An 18,672-nucleotide genomic window follows, 5' to 3' on the forward strand; every position below is an offset into this window, starting at 1 on the left:
ACTGACACCCGGGCGGACCTCGCTCACCTGCAGGTCCCGCCCTCGCCTCATGTCCACACCTGGACGCCAGGTGGTGGTGACCAGCCAGGTGATGGTCACCGCCCAGGTGGTGATGACCGGCCAGGTGGTGGTGGTGACCGGCCAGGTGGTGGTGGTGAACGGCCAGGTGGTGGTAGTGACTGGCCAGGTGATGGTGACCAGCCAGGTGATGGTCACACAACCCAGTTGATGTAGTAACTCAACAGGACAGGCAGCATCTCTGGGGATGGGGGAGAAAGCAGGTAGAGAGTCGTAGAGTCAAACAGGCCCTTCGGCCCAACTTGCCCATTCCAACCTAGATAACAGACACAAAAAGCTGGAGTACTTCAGCTGATCAGACAGCATCTCTGGAGAAAAGGAATAGGTGACGTTTTGGGTTGTGACCCTTCTTCAAACATACCTTGAGGAATTGAAGGTATGTCTGAAGAATTTGAAGAAGGGTCTTGACACGAAACGTCACCCATTCCTTCTCTCCAGAGATGCTGCCTGACCCGCTGAGTTACTCCAGCATTTTGTGATACCTTCTTCAGACATAGATGCCCCATTAAAGCTAATCACACTTGCCTGCGTTTAGAGTCATAGACACACAGTGTGGAAATAGACCCTTCGGCCCAACTAGGTCACACCTACCAACATGCCCCATCTACACTAATGCCACCTGCCTGCATTTGGCCCATATCCCTCTAAACCTATCCTATTCAAGTACCTGTCGAAATGTTTCTCAGACATTGTGATAGTACCTACCTCAATTACCTCCTCCGGCAGCTCATTCCATACATCCAACATCTTCAATGTAAAAAAGTTACGCCTCAGGTTCCTATTAAATATTTCCCCCCTCATCTTCAACTTATGTCCTTTGGTCTCGATTTCCCTCCTCTGGAGACTATGCATTTATCCAATCTATTCCTCTCATTGAAGAAAGGTGGAGGAGGGACAAAGCCTGATGAGTGATATGCAGATGCAGGTGAGGGGGTTGAGCCTGAAGGGTTCTGACCCAAAACATCACCTATCCATGTTCTCCACAGATGTTGCCTGACCCGCTGAGTTACTCCAGCACTCTGTGAAACGTCACCTACCCATGTTCTCCACAGATGCTTCCTGACCTGCTGAGTTACTCCAACACGTTGTGTCTAATTTTATAAACCAATATATGCAGTTCCTTGTATCAATATTTAAAAGACATTTGGACAGGTACTTGGATAAAAATGGTTTAACACCCATCCAGGAGAAAATGGGACTTGCTTACATGAGGCCAAAATTGATGATTTGGGTCGAAACTGAATACAATACTCCAAGTGCTGCCTCACCAATTCCTTGTACAACTGCAACACAGCGTCCCAATGTCTATACTCAATTCCCTCTGTCACACCTCCTCCTTTTGTCCTCCCTTCCTTGCCTCTCTCTCTCTTCCCCCACCTCTCCTCCCTCTCCTTCTCTCCCTTTCTCATCCACCTATCTCCTTCATCTCCCTTTCTGCACCAATGCACTCCTATCACTTTCTCCCCACCTCTCTCTCTTGCTTGCTTTCCCTTGCTCCCCGTCTCTCCTCTCTCCCCCTTGCTAGTTCTCCCTTTCTTCCTACTTGTCCCTTCCTCGCTCGCTCTCCCTCCCTCCTCTCTCCTTTCAGTTTAGTTTATTGTCACATGTACCAAGGCACAGTGAAAGCTTTTTGTTGCCTGCTATCCAGTCAGAAGAAAGACAATATAATCGAGCCATTTACAGTGTGTAGATACATGATACGGGAATAACATTTAGTGCAACATAATGCCAGCAAAGTACGATCAAGAATAGTCTGAGGATCACTAAAGAGGTAGATAGTATTTCAGCACTGCTCTCTGGTTGTGGTAGGACGGCTAAGTTGCCTGATAACATCGGGTAGATGCACAGAGTCTCTTGCCCAGAGTAGGGGAATCGAGGACCAGAGGACATAGGTTCAAGGTGAAGGAGAAAAGATTTAATAGGAATCCGAGGGGTAACTTTTTCACACAGAGGGTGGTGGGTGTACGGAACAAGCTGCCAGAGGAGGTAGTTGAGGCAGGGTCTATCCCATCGTTTAAGAAACAGTTGGACAGGTACATGGATAGGACAGGTTTGGAGCAAGCGCAGGCAAGTGGGACTAGGGTAGCTGGGACATTGTTGGCCAATGTGGGCAAGTTGAGCCGAAGGGCCTGTTTCCACACTGTATCACTCTGTGACTCTATGATTCTATAAAACCTGGGAAGAAAGTGTCCCTGAATCTGGAGGTGTACGTTTTCACACTTCAATGCTTCCTGACTCTCACCTTTGCCTCTCCCTTTCTCCCTCACCTCTCTCTCTCTCTCTCTCTCTCTCTCTCACACACTCTCCCTCCCTCTACCCCACTCTGGCCCTCTCCCCGGAGGTGCACCAGGCTGACTCTGGAGACGATCACTGACGCCTTGATGAAGCCTTGATGCTGTTGCTAAGAGCCGCTCACCTGCAGCGCTCCCCGGGGCCCCGATGCCTGCCTGCGGGGGAAGGCTGCAGGCGACTCTGCTCAGATGCTGCTACAGCCGTGCAGAGTGATAAAGCCAGTGAGGAGCTCGTCTGGAACCATGCAGTGGTGGGCAGGGCAGGTGCGCCAGCTCACAGCAAGAGCCACAACCACCTGTGGGACCATCGCCGCTCAGGTCAGTGCCCGCGTGCGGCAGGCGGCCAGAGACAGGTAAGCCAGCAAACCCTGGAAGTTAGAGCCCCACAAACCCTTCAGCCTAACATAGAAACATAGAAAATAGGTGCAGGAGGCCATTTGGCCCTTCGAGCCGGCACCGCCATTCATTGTGATCATGGCTGATCATCCACAATCAGTAACCCGTGCCTGCCTTCTCCCCATATCACTTGATTCCACTAGTCCCTAGAGCTCTATCTAACTCTTTTATATTCATCCAGTGAATTGGCCTCTACTGCCTTCTGTGGCAGAGAATTCCACAAATTCACAACTCTCTGGGTGAAAAAGTTTCTTCTCACCTCAGTTTTAAATGCCCCCCCCCCTTTATTCTTATACTGTGGCCCCTGGTTCTGGACTCCCCCAACATTGGTAACATATTTCCTGCATCTAGCTTGTCCAGTCCTTTCATAATTTTATACGTCTCTATAAGATCCCCTCTCATCCTTCTAAACTTCAGTGAATACAAACCCAGACTTTCCAATCTTTCCTCATATGACAGTCCCGCCATCCCGGGGATTAACCTTGTGAACCTACTCTGCACTGCCTCAATAGCAAGGATCAGCCATGATCATATTGAATGGCGGTGCAGGCTCGAAGGGCCGAATGGCCTACTCCTGCACCTATTTTCTATGTTTCTATGTTTCTATGTCCTTCCTCAAATTAGGAGACCAAAACTGCACACAATACTCCAGATGGGGTCTCACCAGGGCCCTGTACAACTGCAGAAAGACCTCTTTACTCCTGTACTCAAATCCTCTTGTTATGAAGGCCAACATGCCATTAGCTTTCTTCACTGCCTGCTGTACCTGCACGCTTACTAACATGTCCCTGCCGACCCTCGAGTACCCATCTACACTAAACCCATTGTTTTATTTAGTTCAGAGTTACAACTAGCCCTTTGGCCCACCGAGTCTGCACCGGCCAACAATCCCCGCACACTAACACTATCCTACACACACGAGGGACAATTTACAATTACACCAAGCCAATTAACCTGCAAACCTGTACATCTTTGGAGTGTGGGGGGAAACCAGAGATCCCGGAGAAAACTCACACTGTCACGAGGAGAACGTACAAACTCCGTACAGACAGCACCCGCAGTCAGGATCGAACCCGGGTCTCTGGCGTGGTAAGGCAGCAGCTCTACCGCTGTGCCATCATGCCACCTGTTATTGACACAAAATGCTGGAGTAACTCAGCGGGTCAGGCAGCATCTCTGCCGAAAAGAAATAGGTGACGTTTCGGGTCCGAACCTTTCTTCAGACTGTCCATTTCCACCACAGATGCTCCCTGACCTGCTGAGTTATTGTAGTATTTTGTGTCTTTCTGTGGTGTAGGCCAGCATCTGCAGTTCTTTTCGAGGCACTGATCCCATTTTCCAATTCTTACTCTAGCCTTGGCCATTTGATGATGTGACTCTCCCTCAACACCCCATGAGGCTGTCTCCTCTGGAGGAACGGTTTTGGAATAGCTCTGTCCAAGACTGCAGGAAACTGGCTAGTGAAGTGGTTGTAGCCCAGGGAAAGCAGCCGACATAATCAATGACACTCAGGCCCCGGTCATTCCCCTTCCCCTCTCTTCTATCAGGCAGAAGCATGAAAGCGTGCATCACTGGATTCAGGAACAGTTTCTTCCTCACTGTTTTGGAATTAAGAGTAACGCCAGCAAATTTGCGGATGACACAAAGCTGGGTGGCAGTGTGAACTGCGAAGAGGATGCAAGGAGGTTGCAGGGTGACTTGGACAGGTTGAGTGAGTGGGCAGATGCATGGCAGATGCAGTATGTCGATAAATGTGAGGTTATCCACTTTGGCGGCAAGAACAAGGAGGCAGATTATTATCTCAATGGTGTCAGATTAGGAAAAAAGTAAGTGCCAACAGACCCGGGTGTCCTTGTACACCAGTCACTGAAAGCCACGTGCAGGTACAGCAGGCAGTGAAGAAAGCTAATGGAATGTTGGCCTTCATAACGAGAGGATTTGAGTTTAGGAGTAAAGAGGTCCTTCTGCAGTTGTACAGGGCCCCGGTGAGACCACATCCGCAGTATTGTGTGCAGTTTGGTCTTCGAATTGGAGGAAGGACATCCTTGCTATTGAGGCGGTGCAGCATAGGTTCACGAGGTTAATCCCGGGATGGCAGGACTGTCATATGAGGAAAGACTGGGCTTGTATTCACTGGAATTTAGACGGATGAGAGGGTATCTTATAGAAACGTATAAAATTATAAAAGGACTGGACAAGCTTGATGCAGGAAATATATTCCCAACGTTGGGGAGTCCAGAACCAGAGGCCACAGTCTAAGAATAAAGGGGAGGCCATTTAAAACTGAGGTGAGAAAAATCTTTTTCACCCAGAGAGTTGTGAATCTGTGGAATTCTCTGTTACAGAGGGCAGTGGAGGCCAATTCACTGGATGAATTTAAAAGAGAGTTAGATAGAGCTCTCGGGGCTAGTGAAATCAAGGGATATGGGGAGAAGGCAGGAACGGGTTATTGATTGTGGATGATCAGCCATGATCACAATGAATGGCGGTGCTGGCTTGATGGGCCAAATGGCCTCCTCCTGCACCTATTCTCTATGTCTGTTATCAGATTACTAACAGCCCTTACATAGGGTGTTGTCCCAATCTCCAACCAACCTCATTGCCATGCACTATCTCTGTAATTGTAACCATATAACATTATATTCTGTACGCTGGTAGAAACATAGAAAATAGGTGCAGGAGTAGGCCATTCGGCCCTTCGAGCCTGCACCGCCATTCAATATGATCATGGCTGATCATTCAGCTCAGTAGCCTGTACCTGCCTTCTCTCCATACCCCCTGATCCCTTTAGCAAAAAGGGCCACATCTAACTCCCTCTTAAATATAGCCAATGAACTGGCGTCAACTACCTTCTGTGGCAGAGAATTCCACAGACTCACCACTCTCTGTGTGAAGAAACGTTTTCTCATCTCGGTCCTAAAAGACTTCCCCCTTATCCTTAAGCTGTGACCCCTGGTTCTGGACTCCCCCAACATCGGGAACAATCTTCCTGCATCTAGCCTCTCCAACCCCTTAAGAATTTTATATGTTTCTATAAGATCCCCCCTCAGTCTTCTAAATTCCAGCGAGTACAAGCCCAGTCTATCCAGTCTTTCCTCATATGTAAGTCCCGCCATCCCAGGGATCAATCTGGTGAACCTTCTCTGTACTCCCTCTAAGGCAAGAACGTCTTTCCTCAGGTTAGGAGACCAAAACTGCACACAATACTCCAGGTGCGGTCTCACCAAGGCCCTGTACAACTGCAGCAGAACCTCCCTGCTCCTAAACTCAAATCCTCTTGCTATGAATGCCAACATACCATTCGCTTTCTTCACTGCCTGCTGCACCTGCATGCTTGCTTTCAATGACTGGTGCACCATGACACCCAGGTCACGTTGCATCTCCCCTTCTCCCAATCGGTCACCATTCAGGTAATATTCTGCTTTCCTGTTCTTGCCGCCAAAGTGGATAACCTCATATTTATCCACATTATATTGCATCTGCCATGCATTTGCCCACTCGCCTAATCTATCCAAGTCACTCTGCAGCCTCCTAGCATCCTCCTCGCAGCTAACACTGCCACCCAGCTTCGTGTCATCCGCAAACTTAGAGATGTTGCATTCAATTCCCTCGTCCAAATCATTAATATACACTGTAAATAACTGGGGTCCCAGCACTGAGCCTTGCGGTACCCCACTAGTCACTGCCTGCCATTCCGAAAAGGACCCGTTTATCCCTTTAGCAAAAAGGTTAACATTAAGGTATTTTACACTTAATGTTTCTCTGTGCACAGATGATGCGTGATGTAGAGTATATCTGTGACTTTTTTGTTGTTAATCTGATTTCCAGTGCTGTGGTATTGTACATCTCCGTTTTGTTTCCCCTCTGTGCTCTGTGTTTATTTTCACTTCCTCCATACAGCTGTGGTGACCAGTCCTTCTCTCTCCCTCCCTCTGCCTTCTCCACCATTCCTGCTGTAGCCCTCTCTCCACCCTGGCGCTCAGCAAATCCTTTTCCTCCCTTCGCCCTCTGCAACTTAAAACACTCAGTCTGAAGAAGGGTGTCGACCCGAAACGTCACCCATTCCATCTCTCCAGAGATGCTGCCTGACCCACTGAGTTACTCCAGCTTTTTGTGTTTATCCAGTTTTTAGCTCCTATGGAAGTTAATTTGCTGAAATGCCAACTCCATGCCTCTCTCCACAGACGCTGCCTGACCTGCTGAGTGTGTCTGGCATTTTGTTTTCTGCCTGCATGCCACACACTGCTGTCTCAGTTGTGTAGGAAAGAACTGCAGATGCTGGTTATACACTGACGATAAGACACAAAATGCTGGAGTAACTCAGCGGGACAGGCAGCATCTCTGGAGAGAAGGAATGGGTGACGTTTCACAGAGTGCTAGAGTAACTATGAGGGACAGGCAGCATCTCTGGAGAGAAGGAATGGGTGACGTTTCACAGAGTGCTGGAGTAACTCAGCGGGACAGGCAGCATCTCTGGAGAGAAGGAATGGGTGACGTTTCGGGCCGAGTCTGAAGAAGGGTTTCGACCCGAAACGTCACCCATTCCTTCTCTCCAGAGATGCTGCCTGTCCCGCTGAGTTACTCCAGCATTTTTGTGCCTATCTACTGTCTCAGTAGAGGGGCACCATCTGGTGGCAGCTGTTTGCAGTGCCATCGAATGGTGTCTGTGTGATGTGGTTGGAGCCTCCTCTCTCTTGCCCTGCCCCTGCCCTTTCTCTCAGAGAGGGTAGAATCTCTGGAATTCTCTGCCCCCCCCCCCCCCCCCCCCGAGTTTGTTCGGCAGATCATAATCATAATGATACTTTATTAGGCAAGTATGTTTTGCAACATGTGGCTCTTCGATGGCAGCCTGGCCTACAGTCCGTCTGTCCCTTTCGTCTTTTTTGTTATTTTTAGTGTGTTTTAAAAGTTTGTGTTAATGTTCTCTGGTTTGTTTTATGTGGGGGGGGGGGGGAAGCTTTTTTTCAATCTCTTACCTTGCCGGAGATGCGATTGTTTTCCGGATCGTATCTCCAGTCGCTCTGCGGCCTAACATCGTGGAGCTGGCGGCCTTGCTCAGGACTGACTTTGAGCCCCCCGTGGACGTGGACTTGCCATCCGAGCCTGCGATTCCTTGCCTGGGATCGACGCTCCAACTCCGGCCTGCGGACTTTAACATCAAGGAGCTCGTAGTCTCAGGTGGAGACGGACGTTGGGAAGCTCCAAAATCCGCACAACTAGCCCCGACCCGGGGTAGATCGCCCGGCGTGGGGAGCTGAGATTCCCCCCCGATGCAGGAGTTCGATCACCCCAACGAGGAATGCTCACCGCCGGCTACAGGAGTAAGATCGTCCCATCAGCGGAAGGACAAAGTAGGGAGGGATTCAACTTTTTTCGCCTTCCATCACAGTGAGGAATGTGGAGGAGTCACTGTGGTGGATGTTCATGTTAAAATGTATTTTGGGTGTTCTGTTGCTTTTTAGTGTTATGACTGTGCGGCAAATGAAATTCCTCGTATATTGCAAAACATACTTGGCTAATAAAGTATGATTATGATGATGATCATCAGATAGATTTCGGATGGATTTATATTAATATTTGGATTTTCAGGATACCGGAAACTCAACAGCATGGAAACAGGCCCTTCAGCCCTCCTAGTTGGCATTCTGGGCTAGTCCCATTTGCCTGCATTTGGCCCATATCTCTCTAAACCCTGCCTATCCATACATCTGTCCAAATGTCTTTTAAAAGCCATAATCGTTCCAGCTTCCACAGCTTCCTCTGGCAGCTCGTTCCAGATACAGACCACCCTCTGACTGTAGAAGTTGCCCCCGAGATCCCTCTTAAATCTCTCCCCTCTCACCTTAACCCTGTGCCCTCTAGCTTTAGAATCCTCTACGCTGGGAAACACTGAGCGTTCACTTTATCTGTGCCCCTCATGATCTTGTACCCCTCAATAAGGTCACCCCTCAGCCTCCGACGCTCCAAAGGACAAAGTCCCAGCCTGTCCAACCTCTCGAAGGTAGACACAAAATGCTGGAGGAACTCAGCGGGTCAGGCAGAATCTCGGGAGAGAAGGAATAGGTGATGTTTCGGGTCCAGACCCTCCTTCAGACTGAAGAAGGGTCTCGACCCGAAAGGTAACCCATTCCTTCTCCCCCGAGATGCTGCCTGACCCGCTGAGTTCCTCCAGCATTTTGTGTCTACCGTTGATTTTAACGAGCATCTGCAGTTTTTTTCCTACACTATCCAACCTCCCCCTGTAACTCAAGCCCGCAAGCCCAAGTAACATCCTGGTGATCTCTCCTGCACCCTCTCCAACTTAAGACTTTATCGGGCTTTATCTTGCACTAAATGTTGTACCGTTTACCCGTGCTCTGCGGGCGGCCTGGTTGTGTGCAAGTGCCATCTTTTCTTTGACTGGATAGCACGCAAACAAAAGCTTTTCACTGTGCCTCGATCTACGTGACAATAATAAACTAAACATGGGACTTAATATAATTAGTACGGGGGTCAGAGGTTATGGGGAGAAGGCAGGAGAATGGAGTTAGGAGGGAGATAGATCAGCCATGATTGAATGGCGGAGTAGACTTCATGGGGCGAACGGCCTAATTCTGCTATCATGAACAAGTTGCCAGTGGAGGTTGGGACTATCCCAATGTTTAAGAAAGTTAGACAGGTACATGGATAGGACAGGTCTGGTGGGATATGGACCAACAAGTGCAGGCAGGTTGGACTAGTGTAGATGGGACATGTTGGCCGGTGTGGGCAAGTTGGGCTGGAGGGCCTATTTCCAAGCTGTATCACTCTATGACGTATGAAGTTAATGGCAGAGGTGAGTTCTGGGGTAGATTCATCGTCATTGGCGGTTACTGGAAGCGAGTGTGACTGTCCTCTCCATAGGGTCGGACGCCTGTGCGTGACTTTGTTTAACGTGGGGAGACTGGTGCACAGACAGCCACCACATGGTCCTTGACAGATCTGGGTCAGGATCCAGTGGCGTGGAGTCCAAGACGACCGGGGACCCTTTTCTGCCGCAGCCTTCATCCACCCGCCTTCCCAGCCGTTGTGACGCTCCACTAAAGTCAGCCGTCATCCTCCTCCGCCTGTTCCACCGTTGAGGTCTTGGTTGGATCGCTCTTTGTCAGGGACCTCCCCCTTGACCTTACTGCCATGGGTGACCCTACCAGGAGCGTTGCTCCAGACGGCATCGCCCTCAGGATCTCAAGACCACACAAGCTTCTCCACCACCACAAGGTGACAACCCACGGAGAAGTGGGGTAGATTAGCCGTGATGATATTGAGTGGTGGGGCAGTTGTGAGGGGCGTCTCCTGCTTTCTCTGTGTTCTGTGTGCCATGGTGTTATGAGTGGTGACGGTCTGCCTCCTTGCCCCCACAGTGTCAGCTCTCCGTGGATCCTGGACCCGATGGGAGATGCCTACTACTACTGGCTCATCGTCTCCTGTCTCCCCGTGGCCTACAACTGGATCATGCTGGTCGCCAGGTGAGGCTCAGCCCCACCACTGGTCAGTCAGGGAGAGGCCGGCTCATGAGCTGGGACCATGCTGGTCCACACCAGTGGCCCCACACTCCCCGGGAGGCCCTGCAGGGGATGCAAGGTCAAGTATGTTATCAGTCAAGTGTGAGAAGGAACTGCAGGTGCTCGTTTAAACTGAAGTAAGACACAAAAACCTGGAGTAACTCAGCGGGACAGGCAGCATCTCTGGAGAGAAGGAATGGGTGACGTTTCGGGTCAAGACCCTTCTTCAGACGGTCTCAACCTGAAACGTCACGATAGACAATAGGTGCAGGAGTAGGCTATTCGGCCCTTCGAGCCAGCACCACCATTCAATGTGATCATGGCTGATCATTCTCAATCAGTAGCCCGTTCCTGCCTTCTCCCCATACTCCCTGACTCCGCTATCCTTAAGAGCTCTATCTAGCTCTCTCTTGAATGCATTCAGAGAATTGGCCTCCACTGCCTTCTGAGGCAGAGAATTCCACAGATTTACAACTCTCTGACTGAAAAAGGTTTTCCTCATCTCCGTTCTAAATGGCCTACCCCTTATTCTTAAACTGTGGCCCCTTGTTCTGGACTCCCCCAACATTGGGAACATGTTTCCTGCCTCTAATGTGTCCAACCCCTTAATAATCTTATATGTTTCGATAAGATCCCCTCTCATCCTTCTAAACTCCATTGTATACAAGCCTAGTCACTCCAGTCTTTCAACATACGACAGTCCCGCCATTCCAGGAATTAACCTAGTGAACCTACGCTGCACGCCCTCAATAGCAAGAATATCCTTCCTCAAATTTGGAGACCAAAACTGCACACAGTACTCCAGGTGCGGTCTCACTAGGGCCCTGTACAACTGCAGAAGGACCTCTTTGCTCCTATACTCAACTCCTCTTGTTATGAAGGCCAACATTCCATTGGCTTTCTTCACTGCCTGGTGTACCTGCATGCTTCCTTTCTGTCTGTCAACCAAATTTCTATCCATGTCAGTACCCTACCTCCAATACCGTATGCTCTAATTTTATTTAAAACATATTTTTTTTTTTAGAGATACAGCGTGGTAACAGGCCCTTCGGCCCACCGAGTCCGCGCCGCCAAGCGATCCCCGCACACTGACACTATCCTACACACACTAGGGACAATTTATGTTTACATTTACCCAGTCAATTAACCTACATACCTTTACGTCTTTGGAGTGTGGGAGGAAACCAAAGATCTCGGAGAAAACCCACGCAGGTCTCGGGGAGAACGTACAAACTCCGTACAGACGGCGCCCGTAGTCAGGATCGAACCTGAGTCTCCGGCGCTGCATTCGCTGTAAGGCAGCAACTCTACCGCTGTGCCACTATGCCCACTAATCTCCTATGTGGGACCTTGTCGAAGGCTTTCTGAAAGTCGAGGTACACCACATCCACCGGCTCTCCCCTGTCCATTTTCCTAGTTACATCCACGAAAAATTCCAGAAGATTAGTCAAGCATGATTTCCCCTTCGTAAATCCATGCTGACTCGGAACAATCCTATTACTGCTATCCAAATGCTCCGCAATTTCGTCTTTTATAATTGACTCCAGCATCTTCCCCACCACTGATGTCAGACTAACTGGTCTATAATTTCCCGTTTTCTCTCTCCCTCCTTTCTTAAAAAGTGGGATAATATTAGCTACCCTCCAATCCACAGGAACTGATCCTGAATCTATAGAACATTGGAAAATGATCACCAATGCGTCCACAATTTCTAGAGCCACCTCCTTAAGTACCCTGGGATGCAGACCTGCCTAATATGAATTTCCTTCAGTTCCTCCGTCACCCTAGGATCTCTGGCCACTAGAACATCTGGGAGATTGTTTGTATCTTCCTTAGTGAAGACAGATCCAAAGTACCGGTTCAACTCGTCTGCCATTTCCTTGTTCCCCATAATAAATTCCCCTGCTTCTGTCTTCAAGGGACCCACATTCCTTCTCTCCAAAGATGCTGCCTGTCCTGCCGAGTTACTCCAGCTTTAGTGACTATGTTATCAGACATTGTTGCCTTTGTGCAGCACGGTGGTGCAGCTGTAGAGTTGCTGCCTGACATCGCCAGAGACCTGGGTGCAATCCTGACTAAGGGTGCTTGTCTGTAGGGAGTGCGCACTTTCTCCCCTTGGCTTGCATGGGTTCCTCCAGGTGCTCCGGTTTTCTCCCACACCCCAAAGAAGTACAGGTTTATAGGTTAATTGGCTTGGAGTAATTGTAAAAATTCTCCCTAGTGTGTGTCGGATAGTGCTAGTCTGCGGGGATCGCTGGTTGGTGTGGACCCGGTGGGCCGAAGGGCCCGTTTCTGCGCTGTATCTCTAAACTAAACTAAAGATGCACAGGTATGGTGAGGTACAGGTGTAATGAAAATCCGACTGCAGCATCACAGGCACAGACTATGTAAATTATTTTAGTTTAGAGATACAGCGCGGAAACAGGCCCTTCGGCCCACCGGGTCTGCGCCGACCAACGATCCCCGCACACTAACACTATCCTGCACACTAGGGACAATTTTACCAAGTCAATTAACCTACAAACCTGTACATCTTCGGAGTGTGGGAGGAAACCGAAGATCTCGGAGAAAACCCACGCAGGTCACGGGGGAGAACGTACAAACTCCGTACAGACAGCACCCGTAGTCGGGATCGAACCCGGGTCTCCAGCGCTGCATTCGCTGCAAGGCAGCAACTCTACCGCTGCGCCACCGTGCAAAAGGAAGAAGACTGTCCCAAATAACAGGGCGTGAGTGCAAACATAATTAGAAAAAAAACAAGTCCCTGTTATTGCAAGAATCGTAATGTTCAAGTCAAGAATATTTAAGTGTCATCTGTACTGCAACATAACGGTGAGAATTCTTACTTGCTGCAGCTTTACAAGCCCGTAAACACAATAAACACAGATAAATATTTTCATAATCAATAATACAAATTTCACTGTACCGTAATTGGTACATGTGACAATAAATTGAATCTTCATCAATTAATCCATAATCGCGATACCAGGTAGCCACAATTCAAAACTGAGGTGTGTGATATCTAATAATTGTCGGAAAGAAAACGGCAGATGCTGGAGTAACTCAGCGGGTCAGGCAGCATATCTGGAGAGAAGGAATGGGTGATGTTTGGGGTCGAAACCCTTCTTCAGAGAGGGTGAGATATCGACTGAAGGGGGTCTGAAGAAGGGTCTCGACCCGAAACGTCACCCATTCCTTTTCTTCTGAGATGCTGCCTGACCTGCTGAGTTACTCCAGCATTTTGTGAAATAAATACCTTTGATTTGTACCAGCATATGCAGTTATTTTCTTACTCTAGACTGAAGGGGGAGGTGTGCAAACATGGAGGTACAGAGGGCGAGGCATTCAGAGAAGGGAGTGTACTGAGATTGGAGGGGGAAAGGAGTGAGGGAGATAGATGGAGAGAAGGGAGGGGTATAGCAAAGGGATACAAAGTGCAGGAGTAACTCAGCGGGTCAGGCAGCATCTCTGGAGAACATAGTTAGGTGATGTTTTGGGAGGGGACCCTTCTTCAGAATGATTGGGGGGAGCTGGGAGAGAGCTCTGTGCCGTGAGGGGGTTTGGATTGGGTGAGGTGAACAGAGACGGATGAGAGGATGGAGAGGGAGAGGTGTATGCAGGGAGGCAGAGGGAACGTAAGAAACACGTGCCTGCCTGCACTACATCATCGTTCACTCGCCACTCACTGTGCTTGCTCTCCAGGTGCAGCTTCAGTGAACTGCACTGCAGATACCTGACCACGTGGCTGGTTCTGGACTACCTGTCCGACTTCATGTACCTGCTCAATATCGGCGTCAGGCTCAGCACAGGTCAGTGTGCCAAAGGGAAGGGAGGGAGGGGGAACGGAGGGGGGCTCAGGGAGGGGAGAGGAGGGGATGGGGGCTCTGGGAGGGGAGGTGTGGGTGGCTCATGGGAGGGGACCGGTGGGGGCTCACGAGACAGGAGGGAACACACACGAGGGGATAGGGTTGTGGTTTTAGAGAGGGGGGAGTGCTTTACCAGATGGGAGATGCAGGTGGGGGGGGTATATGGGATTTTTTTTTGGCGATGCAGGATTTTTATGAGGATGAGGGGGAAGGAGTGGATTTGGTATGGGGTCTGAGATGGGGGCTGCACGGTGGTGGATGATGGTTTGGGATGAGGGATTATGGTCTGGGATGAGGGATGATGGTCTGAGATGACGGATGATGGTTTGGGATGACGGATGATGATCTGGGATGACGGATGATGGTCTGGGATAACGGATGATGATTTGGGATGACGGATGATGGTCTGGGATGATGGTATGGGATGACAGATGATGGTCTGAGATGACGGATGATGGTTAGGGATGAAGGATGATGGTTTGGGATGACAGATGATGGTTTTGAGGTAAAGGGGTGGAGAGCGGGGATGGGATGAGGGGAGAGGGCTCACTGAGGGGTGGGGGGATGTGATGTGGCTGGGGAGAGGCATGGAGGAGAGTGGGCATGGCATGAGGGGAGGGGGTTTGAGGGGAGCTTGTGGAGATGAGTGGGGTGGGAGAGGTTTTGAGAGTGGGAGATGAGGTGGGGTGGTGTGGGATGGTGGAAGAGTGGGTGGAGGTTGGGGTATAGGGGTGGGGGATGAGGGAGAGGGTGGTGGGTAAATGAAGGGTGGAGTGGGTGGGTGAGAGGTATGGAGGGTGGGCTCTGCTTCTGAGGGAGACAGTGACGGGCTGAAAGGCCTCCGCAGTGAGTGCGACCCGTCGCCCCGGCCTAGCCCCCCAGTGTGCCTGACACTCTCTCTCTCCTCCCCCCTTTCCCCCCTCTCTCCCCCCACCCTCTCCCACCCCCTCCCTCTCCCAACCCCTCTCTCTCCCACCCCCCACCCCCTCTCTCTCCCACTCCCCTCCCCTCTCCCACCCCCCTCCCCTCCCCCTCTCTCTCCCCCCTCCCCTCCCCCCTCTCTCTCCCCCACCTCTCCCACCCCTTCCCCCTCCCTCTCCCCCTCCCACCCCACCCCATTCTCTCTCTCTCCTCCCCCCTCATCCCCCCACCCTCTCCCCCACACCCCCTCTCTCCCTCCCGCCCTCTATGTCCTCCTTCCCCCCTCTCTCCCCCCCCCCCTCCCACCCCTCTCCCCCCTCCCACCCCTCTCTCCCCACCCCTCTCCCCCTCTCCCACCCCTCTCTTCCCACCCCTCTCTCCCCACCCCCTCTCTCCCCCTCTCCCCACCCCTCTCTCCCCCTCCCCCCCACTCCATCTCCCCCCCCTCTCTCCCCCCCCCCCAGGCCACCTGGAGCAGGGCGTGTTGGTGACGGCCCGTCGGCCCATCGCCGCCGCCGCTACCTGCGCTCGCCCACCTTCGCGCTGGAGCTGTGCTCGCTGCTGCCGGCCGAGGTGCTGGGCCTGGCGCCGGCCTTGGCCTCGGCCTTGGGTTGGGGCTCGGGCCTGTGCGCGCCCCCGCCCGCCCTGCGCCTCAACCGGCTGCTGCAGTGGCCGCGGGCGCGCGAGCTGCGGGAGCGCGCGGAGACTCGGTCGGCGCGGGCCCCGCTGGTGCGCGTGTCCGCCGCCATGGGCCTGCTGCTGCTCGCCATCCACTGGAACGCCTGCGCCTACTTCGCGCTGTCGCGGCGGCTGGGGCCTCGGCAGCGACGCGTGGGTGGCGCCGGGCCCGGTGCAGCAGGCCCCGGGCTGGGGCTCGGACCAGCCCCGGGCTGGGGCACAGAGCAGGCCCCGGGCTGGGGCTCGGGCCTAGCCCGCCAGTACCTCCACAGCGCGCACTTCTCCACGCTGGTGCTGGCCACGGTGGGCAACACGCCGGCGGCCACTCGGCCCGAGGAGTACCTGTTCGTGGTGGGCGACCTGCTGGCCGCGCTGCTGCTGATCGCCGGCGTGGTGGGCAGCGTGGAGTCGGCGGTTCGCCAGGCGGCGAGGGCCCGGCGCGGGGCCTACCCTGACGCGCTGGGCCTGGGGCGTCTGCTGCGCCGAGCGCGCGCCCCCGCCGCCCTGCGGGAGCGCGCGGCTCGCTGGTGCCGCCACGTGTGCGCGCACGGCCGCGCCGTCGACGAGGAGGGCGCGCTCCGGCTGCTGCCCGAGCGGCTGCACGCGCGCCTGGCCGCCCACGTGCGCGCTCCCGCGCTGGCCCGGGTGCGGCTGTTCGGCGGGAGCGGCGCGGGGGCGGGCGCGAGCGGAGAAGGCAGCGGCCTACTGGAGCGCCTGGCGCCGCGCCTCAGGCCTCAGGCCCTGGCGCCCGGGGACACCGTGTGCCGACGCGGGGACGTGGGACGCCACATGTACCTCGTCCGCGACGGCAGCCTCGCCGTCATCGGGCCCGGCGGCCTCCCCATCGCCACACTGCACGCCGGCAGCTACTTCGGCGAGATCAGCGTCCTGCACATCCCCGGTGAGGGGGGGGAGGCGGGAGTGGGGGGGTGTGGTGGGGAGGGGGGGGGTGTGGTGGGGAGGGGGGGGTGTGGTGGGGGAGGGGGGGGTGTGGTGGGGAGGGGGTGGATGGGGAGGTGTGAGGGTGGGGAGGGGGGGGTGTGGTGGGGAGGGGGGGTGGGGGGGGTGTGGTGGGGAGGGGGGGTGTGGTGGGGAGCGGGAGGGGGTGGGGAGGGGGTGGATGGGGAGGGGGGGGGGTGTGGTGGGGAGCGGGAGTGGGGGGTGTGGTGGGGAGGGGGGGGTGTGGTGGGGAGGGGGGGGGTGTGGTGGGGAGGGGGTGGATGGGGGAGGTGTGAGGGTGGGGAGGGGGTGGGTGGGGAGGGGGGGGGGGGGTGGTGGGGAGGGGGGGGGTGTGGTGGGGAGGGGGGGGTGTGGTGGGGAGGGGGGGGTGGTGGGGAGGGGGGGGGTGTGGTGGGGAGGGGGGGTTGTGGTGGGGAGGGGGGGGTGTGGTGGGGAGGGGGGGGGGGTGTGGTGGGGAGGGGGGAGGGGGGGGGTGTGGTGGGGAGGGGGAGGGGGGGGTGTGGTGGGGAGGGGGGGGTGTGGTGGGGAGCGGGGGGGGGAGCGGGAGTGGGGGGTGTGGTGGGGAGGGGGGGGGTGTGGTGGGGAGGGGGGGGTGTGGTGGGGAGGGGGGGGTGTGGTGGGGAGGGGGGGGGAGGGGGAGTGGGGGGGGGGTGTGGTGGGGAGGGGGGGGGTGTGTGTGGGGAGGGGGGGGGGTGTGGTGGGGAGGGGGGGGTGTGGTGGGGAGGGGGGGGGTGTGGTGGGGTGGGGGGGGGTGTGGTGGGGGAGGGGGGAGGTGTGGTGGGGAGGGGGGGGTGTGGTGGGGGAGGGGGTGGGTGGTGGTGGGGAGGGGGGGGAGGGGGAGTGGGGGGTGTGGTGGGGTGGGGGGGGTGTGGTGGGGAGGGGGGGTGTGGTGGGGAGGGGGAGGTGTGGTGGGGAGGGGGGGGGTGTGGTGGGAGTGGGGGTGTGGGTGGGGAGGGGGGGGGTGCGGGTGGGGGTGTGGGGGGGGTGGGGGGGTGTGGTGGGGAGGGGGGGTGTGGTGGGGAGTGGGGGGTGTGGTGGGGAGGGGGGGGGGTGTGGTGGGTGGGGGAGGGGGTGGGGAGGGGGTGGTGGGGGAGGTGTGAGGGTGGGAGGGGGGGGGTGTGTGGGTGGGGAGGGGGGGGGGGTGTGGTGGGGTGGGGGGAGGGGTGGGTGAGGGGGTGGATGGGGGGTGTGGGGTGGGGTGGGGGGGGTGTGTGGGTGGGGGGGTGTGGTGGGGAGGGGGGGGTGTGGTGGGGAGGGGGGGTGGGGTGTGGTGGGGGGAGGGTGGGGGGGGGTGTGGTGGGGAGGGGGGGGTGTGGTGGGGGGAGGGGGGGGTGTGGTGGGGAGTGGGGGGTAGGGGGGAGGGGGGGGTGGTGGGGAGGGGGGTGTGGTGGGGAGGGGAGGGTGTGGGAGGGGGGGTGTGGGGAGGTGTGAGGGTGGGGAGGGGGGGGGGTGTGAGGGTGGGGAGGGGTGGGAGAGGGGGGGGTGTGAGGGTGGGATGGGGAGGGGGGGGGGGTGTGGTGGGGAGGGGTGGGGTGGGGGTGGCGGAGGTGGATGGGTGAGGTGTGAGAGGGGGCTGGGGGGAGGAGGGGGGGTGTGGTGGGGAGGGGGGGGGTGTGGTGGGGGGAGGGGGGGGTTGTGGAGGGGAGGGGGGGTGTGGTGGGGAGGGGGGGGGGTGGTGGGGAGGGGGGGGGTGTGGTGGGGAGGGGGGGGTGTGGTGGTGGGGAGGGGGGGGTGTGTGGTGGGGGAGTGGGAGGGGGGGTGTGGTGGGAGAGGGGGGGGGTGTGGTGGGGAGGGGGGGGGTGTGGTGGGGAGGGGGGTGTGGTGGGGAGGGGAGGGGGTGTGGTGGGAAGGGGAGGGGTGGGGGAGGGGGGGGATGGGGAGGTCGTGAGGGTGGGGAGAAGGGAGGGGTGTGGGAGGTGATGAGGGTAGGGAGGGAAGGGGGAGGTGTGAGGGTGAGGGGAG

The 18,672-nt window shown here is 55.2% G+C and overlaps 1 protein-coding gene and 1 pseudogene across 1 annotated transcript in view; both read left to right on the forward strand.

Annotated features, from left to right (window-relative positions):
- The first annotated feature begins 49 nt into the window (after positions 1-49).
- LOC144595408 (cyclic nucleotide-gated channel alpha-4-like) overlaps positions 50-18,672 on the forward strand; it is a 25,338-nt gene continuing 6,715 nt past the window's right edge. Inside the window, 8 exon segments of the mRNA XM_078402910.1 lie at positions 50-224; positions 2,485-2,722; positions 10,145-10,249; positions 13,988-14,094; positions 15,537-15,586; positions 15,589-15,885; positions 15,887-15,922; positions 15,976-16,651. Of these exon segments, the coding sequence (XP_078259036.1) occupies positions 50-224; positions 2,485-2,722; positions 10,145-10,249; positions 13,988-14,094; positions 15,537-15,586; positions 15,589-15,885; positions 15,887-15,922; positions 15,976-16,651 (1,684 nt within the window).
- Positions 18,262-18,672, forward strand: part of LOC144595381 (cyclic nucleotide-gated channel alpha-4-like) — a 5,451-nt pseudogene continuing 5,040 nt past the window's right edge.

The sequence above is a fragment of the Rhinoraja longicauda genome, chromosome 7, assembly GCF_053455715.1.
Source record: "Rhinoraja longicauda isolate Sanriku21f chromosome 7, sRhiLon1.1, whole genome shotgun sequence".
NCBI classification, from domain to species: domain Eukaryota; kingdom Metazoa; phylum Chordata; class Chondrichthyes; order Rajiformes; family Arhynchobatidae; genus Rhinoraja; species Rhinoraja longicauda.